Source organism: Bufo bufo, chromosome 1, assembly GCF_905171765.1.
Source record: "Bufo bufo chromosome 1, aBufBuf1.1, whole genome shotgun sequence".
NCBI lineage: Eukaryota > Metazoa > Chordata > Amphibia > Anura > Bufonidae > Bufo > Bufo bufo.
In genome coordinates, this window is record NC_053389.1 from 345,502,262 (window position 1) to 345,527,825 (window position 25,564).

A 25,564-nucleotide genomic window follows, 5' to 3' on the forward strand; every position below is an offset into this window, starting at 1 on the left:
ATTCCCAAAATAATTCAAACATGAAGTAGACATATGGGGAATGTAAAGTCATCACAATTCTTGGGGGTATTACTATGTATTACAGAAGTAGAGAAACTGAAACTTTGAAATTTGCAAATTTTTGGTAAATTAGGTATTTTTTTTGTGCAAAAAAAATCTTTTTTTTTACTTCATTTTACCAGTGTCATGAAGTACAATATGTGACGAAAAAACAATCTCAGAATGGCCTGGATAAGTCAAAGCGTTTTAAAGTTATTAGCACTTAAAGTGACACTGGTCAGATTTGCAAAAAATGGCCTGGTCCTAAGGTGAAAAAAGGCTGTGTCCTTAAGGGGTTAAACTTTGAAAAGTTGTCACACTTTTATGCTTTAAAAATTTCTCCCATATTTCAACTCTAATTTAAAATTTGAAAAAATGAATCCGCCCTTGGATGTGGTCTTTTTTTCTCACGCTCCCTCTCTGGCCTGGAACCCTGATTCCCCGCCACCTGTGAGCACCATGGTAGGCGCATAAAAGAACATCGAAAGTTGATAGAGCAGATATCAAATTGGATCGTGAACATCACGGGGACGTGCGACATTGTGGGGCAGTAAGTGTGCACACGCCTACACAAACTGACTGACAGGGGTCCTGCAACTTCTGGGTCTCCAAATTGGGCACATGGCCTGAGCTTGCCCTTTACGCCTTGGAGGTGCTGGCCTGCCCTGCAGCCGGTGTATTGTCTGAACGTGTGTTTAGCACGACTGGAGGGTTATATTTCCCAATGAATTGGGGTGTACCCTTATTTAAAAAAATATAAATTTATTTTAAACCAAAAAGCAGTGTAGGCTACCTCCTCCACCGCCACTTCCACCTACACCACCACATCCACCGCCTCCTCAACCTCCTACTCTATATGGACCTGGTCCTCCTAGATCAATATATATATATTTTTTAATGTATTTTATGTTATTTTAAGTCATTTCCTTATCCACATTTGTTTGCAGAGCACTTGCCATGCTCTTAACCACATTTTGACACCATTTGCAGCCCTCTAGCCCTTTCCATGACATTTTTACAGCCATTTTAGTGCTCAAAAGTTCGGGTCCCCATTGACTTCAATGGGATTCGGGGTCAAGTTCGGGTCAAGTTCGGTTCCCGAACTCGAACTTTTTTCCGAAATTCGGCCGAACCCGTCCATCCCCGAACATCCAGGTGTCCACTCAACTCTAATCTTTATCATTGAGCTCCAAATCTTTCAGGTTTGAGGGTCTTCTTGCCATCACCCTGATCTTTAGCTACCTCCACAGATTCTCAATTGGATTCAAGTCTGGACTCTGGCTGGGCCACTCCAAAACGTTAATGTTGTTGTCTGCTAACCATTTCTTCACCACTTTTGCTGTGTGTTTTGGGTTATTGTCATGCTGAAATGTCCACTGGTGCCCAAGGCCAAGTTTCTCTGCAGACTGCCTGATGTTGTCGTTGAGAATCCTCATGTATTGCTCTTTTTTCATGGTGCCATTTACTGTGATTAGGTTCCCTGGTCCATTGGCTGAAAAACACCCCCAAAGCATTAGGTTCCTACCACCATGTTTGATAGTGGGGATGGTGTTCTTTGGATTGAAGGCTTCTCCATTTTTGCGCCAAATGAAGGAAACATCATTGCGACCAAACAATTCAATTTTTGTTTCATCTGACCATAACACAGAAGACCAGAAGTCTTCTTCTTTGTCCAGATGAGCTTTTGCAAAGGCCAAGCGAGCTTTTGTGTGCCTTATCTGGAGAAGTGGAACCCAGAAGTGTGCAGTTTCCGTTGGATTGTTTGCCTTGAGACATTGCCACCAGCAGAGCCCAGATGCACCAGGATGGCCTTGGTGGTGATACTTGGATTCTTTTTCACCTCTCTAACTATCCTCCTGGCCAGCACAGGTGTCACTTTTGGCTTCCGACCACATCCTCTGAGATTTTCCACAGTGCGGAACATCTTGTATTTTTTGCTCAAATGTAAATAAAAGCTGAGAAATGTTTTTTTTCCCCCCACAATAATGCCTCTTGTACATCGTTTTATTATCTTTTGGTAGACACCTATGTCATTTCCTGTCAAAAAATTTCTTGCTGGTTGAATAAAAGTAACTTTAAGTAAAAATTTGCCAGGGGTATGAATAATTATGGGCAGCACTGTATGTGTATATATATATATATATATATATATATATATATAATCGAATAGAAAGCAGGACTGCACTCCAATATGTGATGAAAAAATCAAAGCAGTTTATTCACCCATGTTAGGCAAAGTTTGCGACGTTTCAGCTCTTGCGAGCCTTTCTCAAGCATAGAGACAGTGAAAGTGAGCACATTTAAAGCATTACAAAAAGTGTTACTCCCATCAGGGTGTGGTTACAATCATCTTAAATTGCAGACATGTGTTACAATTATAAAGTGCATGTTTAACATAGTGACTAGTGTTATACGTTCTATCATACCAGGATACTATCCCTCTTATATAGAACAAGACATATATAGAACTTGTGCTCCAATTAGAATCATAAAACAGTGCAGACCTACTGAATGGGGATCCCAGGAGTGAAACTCGGAAAGCCATGGAGCCCACATATACCATCATGTTCCCTATGCGTCTCGATCTCCTCAATGCGCATGCCCAGAGTAACAACATCATGTGAATCACAATGAGAGAATAGTGCGCATGCGCTCTATAGGGTAACATCTACCAGCGCCATTTTAGTTCAGGGAAAAGTGCCCTAAATGTCCGTTCTATATTCATCACGTAAATGATAACTATACAGAGTATGTACTCAAAGCCGTGACTATAGAACGGAACACATAGAGAATGTGCAACAGACCGCAGCAGGGATCTCCTACAGATGCCAGCATCAGGACCGGGATCCCCACCTCTCGGGAGGGACACCGGACTATGGGGCCGTGTACGTCGGAAGGGGACATCTCCATGAACCCCGCCGACCTACCTAACCCACTTGCTGGAAAAAGCGGTCATAGAGGGATTATCCCTCAACATTACAGAAAACAGCAGCGCACTATAGCTTGATAATGTGTCTGGAGTAGCGCATATACGATAGGACACCGTAGTTGGTACTGGGCTGCACCGCTTCCAACAAGTTAAAGTCCAGGGATCCGCATCCAGCATCGTGAGAGTTAAAAATTCTAAAAGGCAAGAAAAAACAAGAAAAAAAAGGCAAGAAAAAAAAATTCTAATTGGAGCACAAGTTCTATATATGTCTTGTTCTATATAAGAGGGATAGTATCCTGGTATGATAGAACGTATAACACTAGTCACTATGTTAAACATGCACTTTATAATTGTAACACATGTCTGCAATTTAAGATGATTGTAACCACACCCTGATGGGAGTAACACTTTTTGTAATGCTTTAAATGTGCCCACTTTCACTGTCTCTATGCTTGAGAAAGGCTCGCAAGAGCTGAAACGTCGCAAACTTTGCCTAACATGGGTGAATAAACTGCTTTGATTTTTTCATCACATATTGGAGTGCAGTCCTGCTTTCTATTCGATTATACTATTGGGGATTGCCGTTGCCCCCCTTTTGGACATTGCACCCACTTGTCAGGTTGGTGCTCCCGTTGGACTTTCTTTTTTTTATATATATATATATATATATATATATATATATATACACACATATACATATACGTATAGTGGGGATTCACTCTGGTAGGCAGGGTAAGCGGACGCAGTACAGAGGCAAAAAACAGTTTGTAAAGCAAAACTTCAGTGTTTATTCACACATAAGGCAAAAACAAAACGACACTTTGAAGTCCTGGTGTTAGTTCACGCAATGGAAAGTCCATAGAACAAAAAAATCACCTTGTTGGCAGTTCTATCTACAGCGGTCCACAGCAGGCTTTAAGGGGTCTGTTTCCCCAGCGTGCGGCTCTTAGCCCTCCTGCACGGCACAAAGCCTCAGATCCCAAAAACATAGACTCAGCTGCTGAGCCCAGCTGCCTATTAAAGGACAGCAAGTTGCTGCCAAAATCCGGAACGGCACTTAAACTCCGGTACGGTCTTTGACCTCATCTGGCTGGAAACCAGCCCAGCAGCACATGTTGGGAGGAAAATACCTGCCTTCCCAGACAAAACCCTTTGCTGTGTCACAAACCCCCTCCCTTTGTTCAACCGTGAGGGGGTGAACACAGACCAGACAATGTACCCGGGACAGGGCAGACGCATTTCCCTGTAAGTGGACTGCCCTGTGTTCCACTGAAAACTTAAAATTTTGTAGGGACAGAAACCATTGGGTGACCCGGGCATTTCTGCCCTTGGCCTGGCTCATCCATTTGAGAGGGGAGTGGTCAGTCACCAGGCGGAACTTTCTCCCCAACAAATAATAGCAGAGAGACTCGTGTGCCCACTTGATGGCCAGGCACTCTCTCACCTATGTACTATACCTGGTCTCGGCTGGGGTGCGCTTACGGCTGAGGAAGACAACGGGATGCTCCTCCCTGTTGACTTGCTGAGACAGTACAGCACCGAGGCCTACTGCAGAGGCATCGGTCTGTACTATAAACTCCTTTTTGAAGTCGGGCATCTCCAAAACCGGGGACCCACACAGGGCCGACTTCAAAGCAGAGAAAGCCTCTTCTGCCTGATCATCCCAGTGGAACATCACCGACTTGCGTCCCTTTAAGAGCCCTGTCAATGGTGCGGCCACCTTAGCAAAGTGGGGGACAAACCTCATATAATATCCCACCATTCCCAGGAACGACTTTACTTGCCTAGTAGTGACAGGTCGGGGCCAATTCCATATCGCCTCTTTTTTGTTCACTTGGGGTTTGATGACTCCACGCCCAATGACATACCCCAGGTATTTCGTCTCCTCTAACCCTATTGAACATTTTTTGGGGTTAGCTGTTAGTCCAGCCTTTCGAAGGGAGTCCACTACACCCTGTACTTTTGGTAGGTGACTTTCCCAGTCGGTACTGTGAATGACAATATCGTTAAAGTAAGCCGAAGCGTACCGACTATGTGGATGCAGCACAATGTCCATGAGCAGTTGAAAAGTGGCAGGGGCGCCATGCAGACCAAAGGGAAACACCTTATATTGGTACAGCCCCTCTGGTGGGATGAAGGCAGTTTTCTCTTTGGCAGCCTCCGTCAAGGGTACCTGCCAGTACCCTTTGGTGAGGTCCAAAACATAAAAATACCGGGCTTGGCCTAACCTCTCAATAAGCTCATCCACCCGAGGCATGGGATACGCATCAAATTTAGAAATCTCATTTAGTTTGCGGAAATCGTTACAGAACGGTAACGTCCTGTCTGGCTTGGGTATTAAGACGATCGGACTGGCCCATTCACTTTTCGACTTCTCAATGACGTCTAGTTGTAGCATTAGCTGCACTTTTTCCAAGATGGCTTGTCACCGAGACTCGGGTACCCGGTATGGATTCAACCAGACTCTGGCCTGAGTCTCAGTGACAATGTCATGTTGGATGGTAGAATTGCATCCAGGGAGGTCCGAGAACTCCGTGTTCCGACTAACAAACTCCCTGGCCTCCTGAGTCTGTTTAAAGGAGAAGCTGTCAGCAATTTTTACTGTGGCAGCCGCCTCTCTTGCATCAGACAGAGGGGCCGGTACCTCTTCTCCTTCAGTACAGGTTTCCCTTTCTTTCCATGGTTTGAGTAAATTCACATGGTAAACCTGCTCCGGCTTTCGCCGCTCTGACTGGTGTACCTTGTAGTTTACATCTCCAATTTTCTCGAGTACCTCATTGGGCCCCTGCCACCTAGCCAGGAACTTACTGTCCACGGTCGGCACCAGAACCAAAATCCGATCACCCGAGTTAAAGATCCAGACCCGAGCCTGCCGATTATAGACCCGACTCTGGGCTTGCTTAGCTGCCTTCATATGCTCCCTAACAAGAGTCAACACTGTCTCTATCCAATCTTGCATCTGGGTAACGTACTCAATTACACTTTCATGTGGAGTGGGTTGTTGCTATAACGCCTCTTTGGCCATTTCAAAGAGACGGTGAGGGTGTCTGCCATATAGCAGTTCGAAGAGCGAAAACCCAGTAGAGGCCTGGGGTACCTCTCGCGCTGCGAACATGAGATAGAACAGAATCAGGTCCCAGTCCTTCTTATCTTTAGACACTACCTTTTTCAAAATATTTTTAAATGTTTGGTTAAACTGTTCTACTAGACCGTCCGTTTGCGGATGGTAAACGGACGTCCATAGTTGTTTTATGTGCAGCAACTGAAAGAGTTCCCTCATCAGGAATGTCGCAGTGGCAACACCTCTGGGTACCTTGTGGTGTAGTCTAGAATGACTAAGATGTGTTGATGCCCTATGAGATCCATAGCTATTCGGTCAAACACTACCTCGATAATCGGGAGAGGTACTAGGGGACTACGGAATTGTGGCTGGGGGCTAGTTATCTGGCAGGTCAGGCTGTCACAGCCAGACAGCTGAGAAGCGCTCACAGGAGCTTCTCAGATCCTCCTCCTTGAATTTCTTTGTTTTGGTTTAGTTTCTCATCTCGTTAGTCTATCTCAGCTGTCATGCAGTTGGACTAATTGCTACCCTTTAAGTTCCTCCCCATAATGCAGTAGTGTGCGGCTGATACAACTTCCTGGAGTGTGTGTGCATGCTGTTCCCAGTTCCCAGTTCCCAGTCGTCAGTCGTCTGCAAGATAAGTGCTGTTTATGTATTTATGATTTTGTCTTTTCTGGATCCAGGTGACCCGGACTCCCTCCGTGTCAGTGTAGGGAGCCGGTGGTCGTGTCCCTTCACTATTGTAGGGTCTTCAGGTAATAGATAGCCAAGGAACGTGGATATGCGGCCATCCACCTTTGGGGTGTTCGCATAGGCTGAGCAGTGAGGGAGAGCGGCAGGTCTATTGCAGGGGTCTCCCTTTGTTCCTTAGTTGTGGATCCAGAGAGACATTGTTTATATGGTATTGTCTTGTTTCCTGTACACCATCCGTGACATTATCAGCCGCCAAAACCGTCTCAAGCATGGATCCGGTTTCACTTTTGGCTGAACGCTTTCAGGGTCTTTCTTTGGAGGTAGCTGATCTCCGTAAGACTTTTTCTCAGTTTCAAGTGACCGGTTCAGCTTGCGTTCATGGAGTTTGTGCTGAGCCTAAGATCTCGCTCCCGGATACGTTCTCCGGGGGTAGTGAGAATTTTGTGCGTTTTAGAGAGGCTTGCAAACTCCATTTTCGCCTTCTTCCCCAATCTTCTGGTGATGAAGAACGGAGGGTGGGGATCATTATATCGCTGCTCAGGGGTAACGCTCAGTCCTGGGCCTTTTCGCTGCCGGAGGGGGCACGGCCCCTTCGTTCAGTGGATGAATTCTTTTTAGCCCTGGGTCAGATATATGATGATCCGGATCGTATTGCTCTGGCTGAGTCTAGACTACGTCTGTTATGCCAGGGTAAACAATCCGCAGAGATATACTGTTAGGAGAATTTCGGAGATGGGCAGCAGATACGGGTTGGAATGATGCTGCACTCCGAAGTCAATTTTGCTATGGTCTTTCAGAGGGATTGAAAGATGCATTTGCCTTTCATGAAAGACCTACCTCCTTGGATTCTGCTATGTCTCAGGCTGTTCGTATTGACAGGCGTCTTAGAGAGAGAGGAGAGATCTCTCCTTCCTGTCATACTCAGTCCCGGGACAGTGCAGCGGTCTCATTCTGTGCACAGGGGTCTCAGTCGCTGTCAGCCCCTTCTGAGCAGGAGTCCATGCAGCTGGGGTTGGTTGCCTCTGACAATAGAAGATTCAGCCCGCAGGGGAGGGTTTGTTTTTGTTGTGGAGGTATAAATCATCTGGCAAATGTTTGTCCCTCTAGGAGATTCAGGCAGTTTTCTGGGAGTAATAAAGAGACAAAAAGGAAAAAATCTTTTAAAAATGTTCCGTCTGTTACTATTGGCAGGGTTGAGGCGGAAATTGAAGGTTTTCCGTTTGCTTGTAGTTCCCGTTTTGTCCTGCCTGCTAGGGTGGCGCTAGAGAGCAAGAGCATTTTTTGTGAGATTTTTGTGGATAGTGGAGCAGCTGTCAACCTCATTGATAATCAATTTGCAATAACTCATGGTTTCCAGGTATGCACTTTGGGAAAGGATATTCCTGTTTTTGCTATTGATTCAGCTCCACTTTCTCAGAAATCATTAAAGGGCATAGTTCACAATATCCGTTTAATTGTGAGTGATGCTCATGTTGAGGATGTGTCATGTTTCGTCCTTAGCGGTTTGCCTACTCCTCTAGTGTTGGGGCTACCCTGGCTCACTAAACATAACCCCACCATTGATTGGCAAGCGAGGCAAATAAATGGTTGGAGTAACTTTTGCAGAGAGAATTGCCTCATAACAACTGTTTCTGAGGTTTCTACTAAGACTGTACCACCTTTCCTCTCTGAATTTTTGGATGTCTTCTCTGAGAGTGGAGTTCAGGGTTTACCTCCGCACAGGGAGTATGATTGCCCTATTAATCTCATCCCAGGCGCCAAGCTGCCTAAATCTCGTTTATACAATCTCTCCCAACCTGAGAGGGTCGCTATGCGGGCTTATATCTCTGAGAGTCTGAGAAAAGGACACATACGACCCTCGAAGTCACCTGTTGCCGCTGGTTTTTTCTTTGTTAAGAAAAAAGATGGTTCTTTAAGACCTTGTCTGGATTTCAGGGAGCTGAACAGTATCACTATTCGTGATCCTTATCCGCTTCCTCTGATCCCGGACCTGTTTAACCAGGTTGTTGGGGCTAAAGTCTTTTCCAAATTAGACCTAAGAGGGGCATACAACCTGGTTAGGGTCAGAGAAGGAGACGAATGGAAGACGGCTTTCAATACCCATGAGGGCCATTTTGAGAATTTGGTTATGCCTTTTGGTTTGATGAATGCCCCAGCCGTTTTTCAGCATTTCGTCAACAGCATTTTTTATCATTTAATGGGAAAATTTGTATTAGTGTATTTGGATGACATTTAGATTTTTTCTCCTGATTTCAAGACTCATAAGGAACACTTACGTCAGGTCTTGCTCATCCTGCGGGAGAATAAATTATACGCGAAACTGGAAAAATGTGTGTTTGCGGTTCCAGAAATCCAATTTCTGGGGTTTCTTGTCTCCGCTTCTGGTTTTCGCATGGACCCCGAGAAGGTCCGCGCTGTGCTTGAGTGGGAGCTTCCTGAGAATCAGAAGGCGCTGATGCGTTTTTTGGGCTTTGCCAATTATTACAGGAAATTTATTTTGAATTATTCCTCTGTTGTTAAACCACTCACTGATATGACCAGAAAGGGGGTAGATTTTTCTTCCTGGCCGGTAGAGGCGCGTAAGGCCTTTTCTAATATCAAGGAGAGTTTTGCTTCCGCTCCCATCCTAGTACAACCTGATATTTCGTTACCCTTCATAGTTGAGGTTGATGCTTCTGAGGTAGGGGTGGGTGCGGTCTTGTCTCAGGGTTCCTCTCCTGCCAAATGGCAACCGTGTGCCTTTTTCTCAAAGAAACTCTCCTCCGCAGAGAGAAATTATGATGTGGGAGATAGGGAATTGTTGGCCATAAAGTTGGCTTTTGAGGAATGGCGCCATTGGCTAGAGGGAGCCAGACACCCTATTACCGTGTTTACTGACCATAAAAATCTGGCCTACTTGGAGTCAGCCAAGCGTCTGAACCCGAGACAGGCCAGATGGTCTTTGTTCTTTTCAAGGTTTAATTTTGTTGTTACGTTCCGCCCTGGGGTTAAGAATGTGAAGGCAGATGCCCTGTCACGTTGTTTTACGGGAGGTGGGAATTTTGAAGACCCGGGTCCCATTTTGGCTGAAGGTGTGGTGGTCTCTGCTCTTTTTCCTGAATTGGAGGCAGAGGTGCAGGCAGCCCAGTCAGAAGCTCCATGGACTCCATCTGTCCATGGACTTCATAACGGACTTGCCTCGTTCCTTGGGAAAGTCTGTGATTCTGGTGGTGGTGGACCGTTTTATCAAAATGGTGCATTTTATCCCTTTTCCTGGTTTGCCCAATGCTAAGACGCTGGCGCAGGCATTTATTGACCACATTGTCAAATTGCATGGGATTCCTTCAGACATAGTCTCTGATAGGGGCACGCAGTTTGTTTCCAGATTCTGGAAGGCTTTCTGTTCTCGCTTGGGGGTTCGGTTGTCATTCTCTTCTGCTTTCCATCCGCAGTCGAATGGCCAGACAGAGCGCGTCAATCAGAATCTGGAGACATATCTGCGCTGTTTTGTGGCGGAGAATCAGGAGGATTGGTGTTCTTTTTTGTCCCTTGCTGAGTTTGCTTCAAATAACCGTCGTCAGGAGTCCTCTGATAAGTCACCATTTTTTGGTGCATATGGGTTCCATCCGCAGTTTTGGACTTTCTCGGGAGAGGGCTCTTCTGGTTTGCCTGATGAGGACAGATTCTCCTCGTCTTTGTCATCTATTTGGCAAAAGATTTAGGATAATCTAAAGAGCATGAGTGAGAGATATAAGCGTGTGGCGGATAAGAGACGTGTGCCTGGTCCGGACCTGAATGTTGGTGATCTGGTGTGGTTGTCTACCAAGAATATCAAATTGAAGGTTCCCTCCTGGAAGTTGGGTCCTAGGTTTATTGGGCCTTACAAGATCCTGTCTGTCATCAATCCTGTTGCCTACCGTCTTGATCTTCCTCAGACTTGGAAGATCCATAATGTTTTTCATAAGTCCTTATTGAAACCTTATGTTCAACCTATTGTACCCTCGCCTTTGCCTCCTCCTCCGATTATGGTTGATGGAAATCTTGAATTTCAGGTCTCTAGGATTGTGGATTCTCGTCTTGTCCACGGTTCCCTCCAGTACCTCGCTCATTGGGAGGGTTATGGTCCTGAGGAGAGGATGTGGGTCCCAGTGACGGACATTAAGGCCTCTCGTCTCATCAGGGCTTTCCATAGGTGCCATCCTGAGAAGGTGGGCACTGAGTGTCCGGAGTCCACTCCTAGAGGGAGGGGTACTGTCACAGCCAGACAGCTGAGAAGCGCTCATAGGAGCTTTTCAGATCCTCCTCCTTGAATTTCTTTGTTTTGGTTTAGTTTCTCATCTCGTTAGTCTATCTCAGCTGTCATGCAGTTGGACTAATTGCTACCCTTTAAGTTCCTCCCCATAATGCAGTAGTGTGCGGCTGATACAACTTCCTGGAGTGTGTGTGCATGCTGTTCCCAGTTCCCAGTTCCCAGTTCCCAGTCCTCAGTCGTCAGTCGTCTGCAAGATAAGTGCTGTTTATGTATTTATGATTTTGTCTTTTCTGGATCCAGGTGACCCTGACTCCCTCTGTGTCAGTGTAGGGAGCCGGTGGTCGTGTCCCTTCACTATTGTAGGGTCTTCAGGTAATAGATAGCCGAGGAACGTGGATATGCGGCCATCCACCTTTGGGGTGTTCGCATAGGCTGAGCAGTGAGGGAGAGCGGCAGGTCTATTGCAGGGGTCTCCCTTTGTTCCTTAGTTGTGGATCCAGAGAGACATTGTTTATATGGTATTGTCTTGTTTCCTGTACACCATCCGTGACACAGGCAAGATTTACAAAACTCTTCCACCTCTCTGAATATGCTGGCCCAATAAAACCGCTGTAGAATCTGATCCTGAGTTTTCTGCAGCCCCAGATGACCCCCGAGAATGTGTTGGTGGGCTAGATCTAACACAAGCTTGTGATAAACCTTGGGGACCACCAACTTTTCAATAGGCTCACCCCTTAGTTGGTTTACCTGATACAACATATCCTGACGAACCACAAAACGGGGAAACACTGACTCTGCCCCAGGTTGTTGTGGTTCACCATCTATTATTAACACATTTTCCCAGGCGCGGGATAGGTTTGGGTCCCGACGTTGGGCGGTACCAAAATTATCTCCTAAGACATTAAGGTCTGCCAATTCAGGACACGGTGGCATGCCTCATAGCATTCCATCAGGTCCACCATCTCAAGGGCATTACCAGGAGACATCTGGCGGATCCAGTGCTGGAGAGGGTATGACAAATCCCTCCAGAATACATCAGCCAACAGACAGTCCAGCATAGCAGTGGAACTCAGCACGTCAGGCTGCAGCCATTTTTGCAACAGATGTAATAGATCATAATACTGAGGTCTCGCGGGTTCAGCCAGGTTAAACTTTCACTGATGCACCCGCTGTGCCCGGACCAACACATTCAACCCCAGTCTTGCCAGAATCTCACCCTTTGCTGTCGGGTAATCGGCCGCTTGATTGTCCGGTGAGTCGAAGTACACCTGCTGGGTTTCGAATGCCAGTAATTGAGCGATGCCCATTGATCTCGGGGAAGCTTCTCCCTCACGGCCACCTTTTCAAACACCGCCAGATAGGTTTCGACGTCATCCGAGCGGGTCATCTTGGGGATCGCAGCACGAACCGCTTTCCGGGCATCGTAGACGCTCCGGGATGCTCCTGCCGCCTGTAAAGCCATCACATGTTGTAACAGCAGCTGGTTTGTTTCTTGCTGCTGCTTATTAGCCTCACACTGCTGCAGGTTTTACTCTACGAGGGCTTTCACGACCGATTCCATTTTGTCGAGGGACACGGGCTGTAACCTCGCTGGTTTGATGTATGACATACAACCGTGCCCGGAAAAAGCTAAAATATTTCAGCCTTCACACCAGCCTCACTGCGCTGCGCGCATCCTCCACCAATTGTGTAGGTTGGCTCTGGTAGGCAGGGTAAGCGGACGCAGTACAGAGGCAAAAACCAGTTTGTAAAGTAAAACTTCAGTGTTTATTCACACATAAGGCAAAAATTAAATGACACTTTGCAGTCTTGGTGTTAGTTCATACAATGGAAAGTCCACAGAACAAAAAAATCACCTTGTTGGCAGTTCTATCTACAGCGGTCCACAGCAGGCTTTAGGGGGCCTGTTTCCCCAGCGTGCGGCTCTCAGCCCTCCAGCACAGCACAAAGCCTCAGATCCCAAAAACAGAGACTCAGCTGCTGAGCCCAGCTGACTATTAAAGGACAGCCAGTTGTATGCCAAAACCTGGACCAGCACTTAAACTCCGATGCCGCACATATTGGGAGGAAAATACCTGCCTTCCTAGACAAAACCCCTTGCTGTGTCACAATATATATACAGTCAGGTCCATAAATATTGGCACATCGACACAATTCTAACATTTTTGGCTCTGTACACCACCACAATGGATTTGAAATGAAACTAACAAGATTTGCTTTAACTTCAGAATGTCAGCTTTAATTTGAGGGTATTTACATCTAAATCAGGTGACTGGTGTAGGAATTACAACAGTTTACATATGTGCCTCCCACTTGTTAAGGGACCAAAAGTAATGGGACAATTGGCTTCTCAGCTGTTCCATGCCCAGGTGTGTGCTATTCCCTCATTATCCCAATAACAATGAGCAGTTAAAAGGTCCAGAGTTCATTTCAAGTGTGCTATTTGCATTTGGAATCTGTTGCTGTCAACTCTCAAGATGATATCCAAAGAGCTGTCACTATCAGTGAAGCAAGCCATCATTAGGCTGAAAAAACAAAACAGACGCATCAGAGAGACAGAAAAAACATTAGGCGTGGCCAAAACAACTGTTTGGAACATTCTTAAAAAGAAGGAATGCACTGGTGAGCTCAGCAACACCAAAAGACCCAAAAAAACAACTGTGATGGATGACTGAAGAATTCTTTCCCTGGTGAAGGAAACACCATTCACAACAGTTGGCCAGATCAAGAACACTCTCCAGGAGGTAGGTGTATGTGTGTCAAAGTCCACAATCAAGAGAAGACTTCACCAGAGTGAATACAGAGGGTTCACCACAAAATGTAAACCATTGGTGAGCCTCAAAAACAGGAAGGCCAGATTAGAGTTTGCCAAACGACATCTAAAAAAGCCTTCACAGTTCTGGAACAACATCCTATGGACAGATGAGACCAAGATCAACTTGTACCAGAGTGATGGGAAGAGAAGAGTATGGAGAAGGAAAGGAACTGCTCATGATGCTAAGCATACCACCTCATCAGTAAAGCATGGTGGTGGTAGTGTCATGGCGTGGGCATGTATGGCTGCCAATGGAACTGGTTCTCTTGTATTTATTGATGTGACTGCTGACAAAAGCAGCAGGATGAATTCTGAAGTGTTTCGGGCAATATTATCTGCTCATATTCAGCCAAATGCTTCAGAACTCATTGGACGGCACTTCACAGTGCAGATGGACAATGACCCAAAGCATACTGCAAAAGCAACCAAAGAGTTTTTTAAGGGAAAGAAGTGGAATGTTATGCAATGGACAAGTCAATCACCTGACCTCAATCCGATTGAGCATGCATTTCACTTGCTGAAGACAAAACTGAAGGGAAAATGCCCCAAGAACAAGCAGGAACTGAAGACAGTTGCAATAGAGGCCTGGCAGAGCATCACCAGGGATGAAACCCAGCGTCTGGTGATGTTCCAGACTTCAGGCTGTAATTGACTGCAAAGGATTTGCAACTAAGTATTAAAAAGTGAAAGTTTGATTTATGATTATTATTATTATGTCCTATTACTTTTGGTTCCTAAACAAGTGGGAGGCACATATGCAAACTGTTGTAATTCCTACACCATTCACCTGATTTGGGTGCAAATATCCTCAAATTAAAGCTGACAGTTAAAGCATATCTTGTTCGTTACATTTCAAATCTATTGTGGTGGTGTATAGAGCCGTAAATGTGTCGATGTCCCAATATTTATGGACCTGGCTGTATATATATATATATATATATTTATACACACATAAAGTCATTTTACAAATAGTTTTTTTGCTTGCTCTTCTCTCTCTATATTTTACTTACATTGACTATATTTTTTAAGATATGTTGTGTTGCACTTTTAACAGGCAAGAAATACTGCAAAGAAAATCAAAAAATCACTGCAAAGGAAAGCCCCATGAAACAGAGAAGTTAGCCCACGGACATTCTCATGTCAGTGAAGAACTGCTAAAGACAACCAAGTAAGTTTTACAACAGAAGATAAACCAGTGGGAGTAGTTTCTTTCATAGTATAGCATATGATGTACAGAATACCCATATTAGTGAAATAAATCTCTGCATGTTCTGTCTTCATACACGTTCACACAGTGTGTAGTCTGAGAATCAGCATAAACCATTCCTGTCTTCCAAATAAAAGGACTGTTCTTTGTAGTCTAACTTGATATTGGTAAAACTGGATTGTTGATTGGCAAAACAGGATTGTTAGGCAAAACTACAAGAATACAAATAGCATGTATAAATATTAAGCATGGATTGCATGTACGGTACTTTAACATTTGCATTGACACATGGTAAAATGGCTGCCTGTACATAAGATTACATGTCTAGCTAAAAGTAGTAACAACTCCCTGAGTAACAATTACAACTAGCTGAACAGCTCTGCATAACATATGTCCCTGAAACAAAGATAGATCTCTCACTAGATATGCTTTTACAAGGATGATGGAGTTTGAGAAGGAGATATGCAAAGGACAGCTCTGCTGATGGGTCCTGGAGACTTCTCTTTCCCAGGATGCTTTGCACTCCCACAATGCAGTGCACCATCCACAATGCACAGCGCTCCAGATGGCGACCAAAATGGTCGCCAATGCAACTTAGAATTGCAAAATGGCGAAAAGACTTTGTAGTTTTGTCACCATTTGCACCTAGACCTCTGCTGCTCTGCCTCTTTAAGAAATTCCATCCAGCAGACACACGCTGCATACGTCTTCTGGATGAAGATCCGCCCCTCACACTACTCGGCATAAAGGGTGGGCGTGGCTTGGGTTCCTGCATCTTGTGCTCTCGCCTCCAGCAGTCTGGCAAGTTTGGAGTAGAGTCCAAAAAAATTTCCCGGCCTTCGCTCACGCGGTCACCGCCCCTTCACGTGTATTCGCTACTGCACGAACAAAGGGTTTGTATACACTAATTTCTGAAACTGGCAGGACCTTTGTTGGTGATCATACTTACCTGATCCCCAGTGCTGGGTCCTGGCTTGTTTGCTCCAGAGCCTCTGTTGCGTGTCTTGAGTCCCTTCATGAAAACGTCCTGTTTGATGCTGTTACAGCCAATAACTGACCTTGCTTCCCTTGCATTATGTTAAATGGTCATGTGCTGCAAGGGGAGCAGATCTCCACTGTGGCCAGTGATTGGCTGCAGTGGCATCAAGATAAAAGATTTAATGGAGAAACCCAAGACAAGCAGCGTAGGCCCGGAAGCGAATGAGCCAAGGCCCAACACCTAGGGATCAAGGAAGCATGATCAGCAACGTGAATCTGGCTAATCTGAGAGGTCATAGAAATGAGTGCACAACCCCTCAAGAGCCTCAAGATTGATAGGGTTAGAAGCATGAATCAAAAGGAGAGACAAATGGGGAACTACACAAGGTAAGACACGTAATTTTTCTTTTTATTATACCATAATTATATGCATTTTAAATTTGGCGACTAAAAATTTCATTTGGCTCCTAATTTTTTCAGGTTAGGAGCCAATGGCTCCTTGATATTTTTTTTTAGTCTGGAGCACTGAATAGCGTTATCGCTGCCCATCATCTGTGTTGATTCCTCAAAGTTTCTTAAAACCTCACAAAGGTCAGACATCCATGCCCACTCTTTTGAAGAGCAGAAGCTGACTGGAAAGGCGACGACCATGTTGCAGCTGTTATGCTACTGCCCTCTGCTGCTCACAAAGCCTGGCCAATATTTGGAACTTCGAGTTCCAGCGTGTGCTCATGTCACACAACAGTCGGTGAGCTGCCAATTGTAAGCTCTGCTGCAGCATTGACACAGCGGCGTAATCTGTCAATGACTTGCGGAAATGGGCATACACGCGGCGCACCTTCACCAGTAGCTCAGGCAAATTAGTTTTCAGAAGCCGCTCAACCACTAAGTTGAATACGTGGGCTAGGCATGGGATGTGTGTGAGCTTCCCAAGCTCCAAAGCCGCCACCAAGTTACGGCCATTATCAGACACAACCATGCTTAGTTCTAGGTTGAGTGGCGAGAGCCACAGCTCAGTCTGATCTCTTATCCCCTGCCAAAGCTCTGCGGCAGTGTGCTGTTTGTCACCTAAGCAGATCAACTTGAGCACGGCCTGTTGACGCTTCCCCACTGCAATGCTACACTGCTTCCAGCTACTGACTGATGGCTGATTGGTCCTGCAAGAGGATAATTCTGAGGTGGAAGTGGAGGCGGAGGAGGAGAATTGTGGGTTGGAGCCACTAACGTAGGTGGTGGCAGAAACCCTGATGGAATTATGGCCTACAATCTTTGGCGTCAGTAGCACCTGTGCCATCCCAGGATACGACTCACTTCCTGCCTCCACAATGTTTACCCAGTGTGCCGTCAGGGAAATGTAACGTCCCTGGCAGAAAGCACTTGTCCATGTGTCAGTGGTTAAGTGGACCTTCCCAGTAATGGCACATTGGGCAGGCACAGTTTCAACGCGGCCAGCTAAGACCTGTCCTAGGTTGCTAATATAGCTTATACACTGCGTGCAGAATTATTAGGCAAATTAGTATTTTGACCACATCATCCTCTTTATGCATGTTGTTTTACTCCAAGCTGTATAGGCTCGAAAGCCTACTACCAATTAAGCATATTAGGTGATGTGCATCTCTGTAATGAGAAGGGGTGTGGTCTAATGACATCAACATCCTATATTAGGTGTGCATAATTATTAGGCAACTTCCTTTCCTTTGGCAAAATGGGTCAAAAGAAGGACTTGACAGGCTCAGAAAGGTCAAAAATAGTGAGATATCTTGCAGAGGGATGCAGCACTCTTAACATTGCAAAGCTTCTGAAGCGTGATCATCGAACAATCAAGCGTTTCATTCAAAATAGTCAACAGGGTCGCAAGAAGCGTGTGGAAAAACCAAGGCGCAAAATAACTGCCCATGAACTGAGAAAAGTCAAGCGTGCAGCTGCCAAGATGCCACTTGCCACCAGTTTGGCCATATTTCAGAGCTGCAACATCACTGGAGTGCCCAAAAGCACAAGGTGTGCAATACTCACAGACATGGCCAAGGTAAGAAAGGCTGAAAGACGACCACCACTGAACAAGACACAAGCTGAAACGTCAAGACTGGGCCAAGAAATATCTCAAGACTGATTTTTCTAAGGTTTTATGGACTGATGAAATGAGAGTGAGTCTTGATGGGCCAGATGGATGGGCCCGTGGCTGGATTGGTAAAAGGCAGAGAGCTCCAGTCCGACTCAGACGCCAGCAAGGTGGAGGTGGAGTACTGGTTTGGGCTGGTATCATCAAAGATGAGCTTGTGGGGCCTTTTCGGGTTGAGGATGGAGTCAAGCTCAACTCCCAGTCCTACTGCCAGTTTCTGGAAGACACCTTCTTCAAGCAGTGGTACAGGAAGAAGTCTGCATCCTTCAAGAAAAACATGATTTTCATGCAGGACAATGCTCCATCACACGCGTCCAAGTACTCCACAGCGTGGCTGGCAAGAAAGGGTATAAAAGAAGAAAATCTAATGACATGGCCTCCTTGTTCACCTGATCTGAACCCCATTGAGAACCTGTGGTCCATCATCAAATGTGAGATTTACAAGGAGGGAAAACAGTACACCTCTCTGAACAGTGTCTGGGAGGCTGTGGTTGCTGCTGCACGCAATGTTGATGGTGAACAGATCAAAACACTGACAGAATCCATGGATGGCAGGCTTTTGAGTGTCCTTTCAAAGAAAGGTGGCTATATTGGTCACTGATTTGTTTATGTTTTGTTTTTGAATGTCAGAAATGTATATTTGTGAATGTTGAGATGTTATATTGGTTTAACTGGTAAAAATAAATAATTGAAATGGGTATATATTTGTTTTTTGTTAAGTTGCCTAATAATTATGCACAGTAATAGTCACCTGCACACACAGATATCCCCCTAAAATAGCTAAAACTAAAAACAAACTAAAAACTACTTCCAAAAATATTCAGCTTTGATATTAATGAGTTTTTTGGGTTCATTGAGAACATGGTTGTTGTTCAATAATAAAATTAATCCTCAAAAATACAACTTGCCTAATAATTCTGCACTCCCTGTATGTGTATATAGCCAGACCTGCCAATAACCTAAATACAGTTCCTATGTTTATGTGTTAAAGACAAAGGCAGAGTTATTTACTGTGACATCATGTTTTGTATGTCATATAACTGTTATATTTTGTGTACACAGAAGCAGAAAAAATAATATGCCTTTAAGATTCATTCATAGTGTAAGGTAAGCTCAGTGACACAGCAGAAACAACAGAAAGCATAGTGTTAATCTGTTGTTGCTGGGCAGAGGTCTAGACTAATCACAGCCAGCTTCTTACACAGCAATAGTTTTCACCAATCACAGCCAGCCTCACACACAGTCTGTCTAGGAATTCCCCTAGCAGGAGCTGCTAGAATCATTATTCACCAGAGACAGGAGCTGAAGAGACATTCACTCCACTGAGAGCTGTGTTTTTATGGAAGCAGGATAGGCCAAAATAGGTATTTATTTACCTGTTCCTGTTGTTGGTATTGTGATTGGAACTATATATTTAACCAGTTATGTGTGTTTACTTACATTTCCACCAATTGCAAAGTACAAATACAAATTGCAAATTGCATGCTACATTTGCAAACTGTGAACTACTACAAATACCATACAAATATATTGCAATCCAAATTGCATACAACCATACCAGATCATACTCAACCAATCTACAAATAGTTACTGCTAACTGCATACTATTTTGTGATACCTTTTCAACACGTGTTTTGTACATGGACTATCTGCTGCCGAGGCGGCAGTGTTATATATGAAGAAAAGTTGAAGTTAATAAAGAAGTTATTTCAAGCATTTGGTGTGCTCTTTAAACCTACTGTTTCCATAGAATGGTGCTAGATGAATTACAGAGTAATAGTCTGGTTAGACTAAAAGTCAAAGATATCAAAATTCTTCTAATGCCACAGAGCAAAAGGCACGTCATAGTGCTGCGCCTGCCACACCCAGGGTCACGACCTCTGCGTGCACCATCAGCATCACTGCCACTTCCCTGTCCCTTACTGCTCGTCTTCTTCATATTAAATGTTATATATGCTTGAATGTATGCCACACGTACAGTAGCATAGGATTTGTAACTGTATGCACAATTTTTTTTTAAAGGTATTAGGGATGTGGAAACGTTACACAGGAGAAATACCACAGATAATGTCGCTGATGTCAGCAGCGGCTAATATTAAATTACAGGGAATGTCACAGGTATTTGGGATGTAAAAACATTACACAGGAGATATACCCCAGGTAATGTCACTGTCCGCAGCGGACACCGTCTACAGAAAAAGTACACTGGATCTTACAGATATTTTTGGGATGCGCACACGTTACACAGGAGAAATATCGCAGATAATGTTGCTGTCTGCAGCGGCCTAACTATTGTACGCTATTTAGCGCAGGATGCGTTAAAAATAGATATTGCTGCCACACACAATAGTCCTTAAAAAGACTTTTGGATCTGTAAAGTTTTAGCAATTTAACGCAGATTGCGCTAAAAATATATATTGCTGCTGCCACACACAACAATCATCCTTAAAAGGACTTTTGGGTCTTTAAAGTTTTAGCAATTTAGCGTAGGCTGCACTAAAAATATATATTGCCACACACAACAGTAGTCCTTAAAAGGACTTTTGCGTCTCTGACAAGTCTTTTAACTTACAAAAAAATAAATTTACTCCCTACACTATCTTTCCGTTCTTCAGCACAGCTCTCCCTAACAATGAGCCGAACACGTGTCATCGGGTGCTATATAACACCCGATGATGCGTTTCGGCCAGCCAATCACTGTAATGCCAGTAACCAACATGGCTACAGCATTACAGTAAAGAACAGTACTTACCTGCACGTTTATTGGCTGCTTAGCCAATTTGCAGGGCATCGAGATGCTCGAGCCGAACTCGTGTTTGGCTGAGCATGCTTGATCCACACTAATAACTACAAAAAAGTTATAGGGGTCAGAATATGGTTATACTAATTATTATTTTTTTCCTCAAAGGTTTAAATGTTTTTTTCAGTATTAAAACGCAAGAAAAATTATACAAGTGTGGTATTGTTGTAACCGTACTGACCTGGAGAATGAAGAGAACAGGTCAATTTTACCGCATAGTGTACAGTGTAAAAAAAATAAAATAAAAACCTTTATCAGAATTGCATTTTTTCCCAATTCTACCCCATTTGGAATTTTTTCCCCGCTTCCTACTATATGGTATGCAAACGTAAATGGTGCCATTAGAAAGTACAACTTGTCCCGCAAAAAATAGGCCCTTGTAATGTGACCAAACTAAACTTATAAAAAAGCTTAAAATATATCTGGAATCCTAATTCCATAACATATTTAGGTGTAGAAATCTCCCCAGACAGGCTTACCATGATTAGGAAAAACTTCCCAAAATGATTGAACAAATTACAGAAAGAAATTGATATCCTAACAGCCCAAGAAGGGAGTTGTTTTGGCCGACTAACCTTATACAAGATGTTACTTCTCCCAAAAATATTATATTACTTTAAAGCTTTACCGATACACATACCCCTCAATATATTAAAAACATTTCAATCCCAGGCCACAAAATTTATTTGGAGAAAATCAAAACCTAGAGTTTCTATACAAATTCTCACCAAAAAAACACAAAAGGGAGGCATAGCGCTTCCAAATATCATCGCTTACTACAAGGCCAACCTCTTAAAACAATCCTTGAGCTGGATGCACAATAGTTCCCCACAAAAACCATGGGCCCAAATTGAGTCTGCCACCCTACAAATAACTGATTGGTCACAATTAATTCTGAATTCAGAAAAATATACAGATATGCCTAGATCATGTATGACCACAGTAAGCGCAGCCATGGAAGCCTGGTGCTCAGACATTGTTGAGTTGTAGCAACTCAAATACAGTAGAACATGAACTGGATATTGCATCTCTAAAATATTTTGCTGGACTCAAAAATATTGCCTCTTGGACAAATTAAGGCATTGCATCTTTAAGCAAAATAGTGATCAACAACAAATTGATAGCTTTTGACTCTCTCGTAACACAATTTAACCTCACGAAAAAAGACAGACCTATTTAGAACTCCTTAGAGAAACTCTGGAAAAAATACCCTATAGCTGAGGTACGTCTTCCCCAACATTTGTCTGATTTATTAAATCCAAACCATAATATCTCTACTGCGAAAAGTTTTTAATCGCTTTATGAACTAACCAACGACCCCAGATTTGCTCCCACACGACAAGAAATGGGAAATTGATCTAAACAAGATATTAACTCTGATCAATTGGCACAAAGCACAATACATATTTAAAAAGGCCACTATATGTACCACAGGGAACAATTATATAAGATGACAACAAGATGGTACTATACACCTGTAAAATTACACTGCTATTATGAAACTTGTTCGGATGAGTGCTGGAGAGGGTGTGGCCAGAGGTGGACATTAATGAATATTTTCTGGAACTGTCCTAAGTTGAGAAAGTTAAGAAACGACTTTAACACATTGGTCAGTATGATAGTAGGATAACCAATAGTGGTTCTTCCCGAATTAGCATTATTAAATATAGGAATAGATAGATTGAACTTATTAGCCCAATTCCCGATAACACATACCCTTATTGCATACAGGACTTTGATAGCGAAACTCTGGAAGACAGCAAACGTCCCGAATATTATAGATATCATAAACATTGTATCTAAAAACTACGTCAATGAACAGATTTATGCAAGGAGCTCAGGCAGGAACGATAAGATACTTTTAATGTGGAGCTCATGGTTGTCACATTTCCCCAAACAGTAGAATAGAGGGTTGTGTGTGTCAGGGACTGGTCGGGAGATGAGGGCCGTCCAACTAAAGGAGACCCTCGTCACATTCTCTTTATTTTCCCTTGTTATTAATTAGTTTATATGTTACATTTCTGAGTTTAAACAATGAACATACGCATACAAACATAGTAATCACATGATTCTCCTTTATTCATTAGCACTGATAATAATGATTGCTCATATGTTTGTGATATAATCACTAACACCCATATATGTAACATTTCTTATTTGATTGTTTGACATCATATAAGATTGCATATTTGTAATATGGTTTGTATTAACCTTATATGTAAAATTCCTTACGTTAAATTTAGAAAATTTATAAAAATCACTTTGAAGAAAAATAAGCCCTCATAAGGCTATGTGAATGGAAAAATAAAAAAAATAGGACTATAGGAAGGCGGGGAGTGAAAAACGAAAACGCAAAAATAGAAAATTCCAGGGTCCTTAAGGGGTTAAAACAAATAACTGCACCGCTAGGCGGCAAAGATATTTTAACTTTTTCCACTTATACACGCAAAAAGGGGCTTTTAAACAGATAAGTGCACTGCTGAGCGGCAAATATATTTTACTTTTGCCATTAATACACGACAAAAAGGGCTGTAATTTTCGCACTTCACTACACAACGGCTAATAAGCCCTTTTTTCCCCACTAATAAAAACCAAAAAATACTTTAGAACATATGATTGCACCGCACAAGGGGAAATAAGACGTAGAAATATTTCCTTGTAATAAACCCTGCTAATGCCTGTTTCAAACAGCACTTGCACCCTAATAAGAATGGTTTGCTGGAATGACAGAGCTGTATAATGGCAATTTGGATCCCCAGTCAGTGTAGCAAGGTGTAATAGGATTGCTCCTATTACCCAGTCTGTCACCTTCCCGAATGAACCCTGTCCAACAGAAATGCAGTGGAATGATTCCTCCCTATCCTTTCCCTACACCTTGAATATCTTTCCCTGCACTTGTAAATCGTTTTTTTTTTAGCACAATGACAATTTTTCTATCACGTTCCCTAGCGCCTGCAGATACTTCTCTCCCTGCACTAAGTACGCTGGTGAATGGCAGAATCTAAGATGGCTGCCATATTTACATCGTATTTATCCATGTCCTCACACGTGCAGCAGCCATTTTAGGAAAAATGCAATTTGTTACTATAAAGCGCGAGGAAATTCGCATTCGGTGTGAGTCTAATTTTTCGATTCGCTCATCTCTAATTAAAACACAAGAAAAACTATATAAATGTAGTATCATTGTAATTGTACTGACCCAGAGAATGAAGGGGCGTGGATCAGTTTTACAGCATAGGGAACGCCATAAAACATGAACTTTCATAACAAAACTGGCATATATACAGTACCTTGCATCACATTATATGTTTTAAAAATGTTTTGCTCCTCACTAGTCAAAGGGACATAGCTCAAATGAAATGGGCTGCTATTAAGCAGAAAATAGGTGTGGCTTAAATGCAAAATGTTTCCCAAAATTTTCCAACCAGTACAAGTGGTATGACGGTAGACAAAAGTGTGTAACTTCTAGCAAGAATAACCAAATTTATCAAGCATTGTGAGCCACTTTGATACATTTTGTACATCTTAGACAACCTATTCTAAGTTTACACCATCCAAATATTAGGATTCGGCTACATTCATACGAACGTATGTTGTTTCCGTGTCCGTTCCGTTTTTATTTTGCGTATAGGATGCGGACCCATTCATTTCAATCGGTCCGCAAAAAATGCGGAAAGCGCACTGTGGACAAGGATAGGCTATGTTACAATAGATCCGCACAAAAAAAAGGATGCCAAACAGACGTCTTTTTTTTTTTTTTTTGCGGATGCACAATTTGTGGACTGCAAAACACATACGGTCGTGTGAATGTAGCCTTGGTAAATCTGCTTCAGTGTACCCCCTGGTCAGTTTCATGTTTTTTGAATGTCATTGTGTCTATGAGCTAATACAGTAGAATTGTGTTCCTCAGGGCTCATGAACACTGGAACAAACACTATATAGCAGTACACCGGACCTATACAACTCCACAGCCTGGAGCATGCCACATTTTCTTCTACCAAATCTGCATGACAAGCCTGGCTCTTTTTTTTTTTTTTTAAAAAGGAGGTTACTAGTGGTTTGGAGGCATGAAAGGGAGGTGGAAGATGTTAAGACAGCAGTGTGGAAAAGGAAATGTAATATATGTTTATTGGTGTGGAATATTTCTGCTACTGTAACAATACTTATTTTGTCATTCAGGTTTTTTGGTGGACTTGTAAAAGATGTGAGAAGAAAGGCTCCTTGGTATTGGAGTGATTATTATGATGCCTTCAATCTTCAATGCCTAGCATCAATTTTGTTTATCTATTTGGCAACTGTAACAAATGCTATCACTTTTGGTGGTATGCTGGGAGATGCAACGGATAACATGCAGGTATTTATCATTCATACAGTTTTTCTCTTTTCACTTTTTTTTTCCCTTCTTCATTTTGGTTGCATAGCATATACAGGCAGAGCATGGGTCTGTGGTTAGAGGGGCCCTGAACTGCTTCTCCTGTTTCCCATAATACAGTTTGCCTGCAGTAGTCACTGGGCTGAATTCAGTGCACACATATTGAGTTCAATGGTAACTGCATAAATTCATATGTAGTTAGCTCCCCTGATGGTGGCTGTAGGCAACCAAATGATATGATGTAATGGGGTTGTCTGGGATGCAAATATTTACGCACTATCCTCATAAATCCTATATGAATAGGATTGAGTTGCAATACC

The 25,564-nt window shown here is 43.4% G+C and overlaps 1 protein-coding gene across 1 annotated transcript in view; it reads left to right on the forward strand.

Annotated features, from left to right (window-relative positions):
* SLC4A9 (solute carrier family 4 member 9) overlaps positions 1 to 25,564 on the forward strand; it is a 251,606-nt gene that overhangs the window by 76,758 nt on the left and 149,284 nt on the right. Inside the window, exons 10-11 of the mRNA XM_040442704.1 lie at positions 14,823 to 14,936; positions 25,052 to 25,226. Of these exons, the coding sequence (XP_040298638.1) occupies positions 14,823 to 14,936; positions 25,052 to 25,226 (289 nt within the window). The remainder of the gene's footprint in view (positions 1 to 14,822; positions 14,937 to 25,051; positions 25,227 to 25,564) is intronic.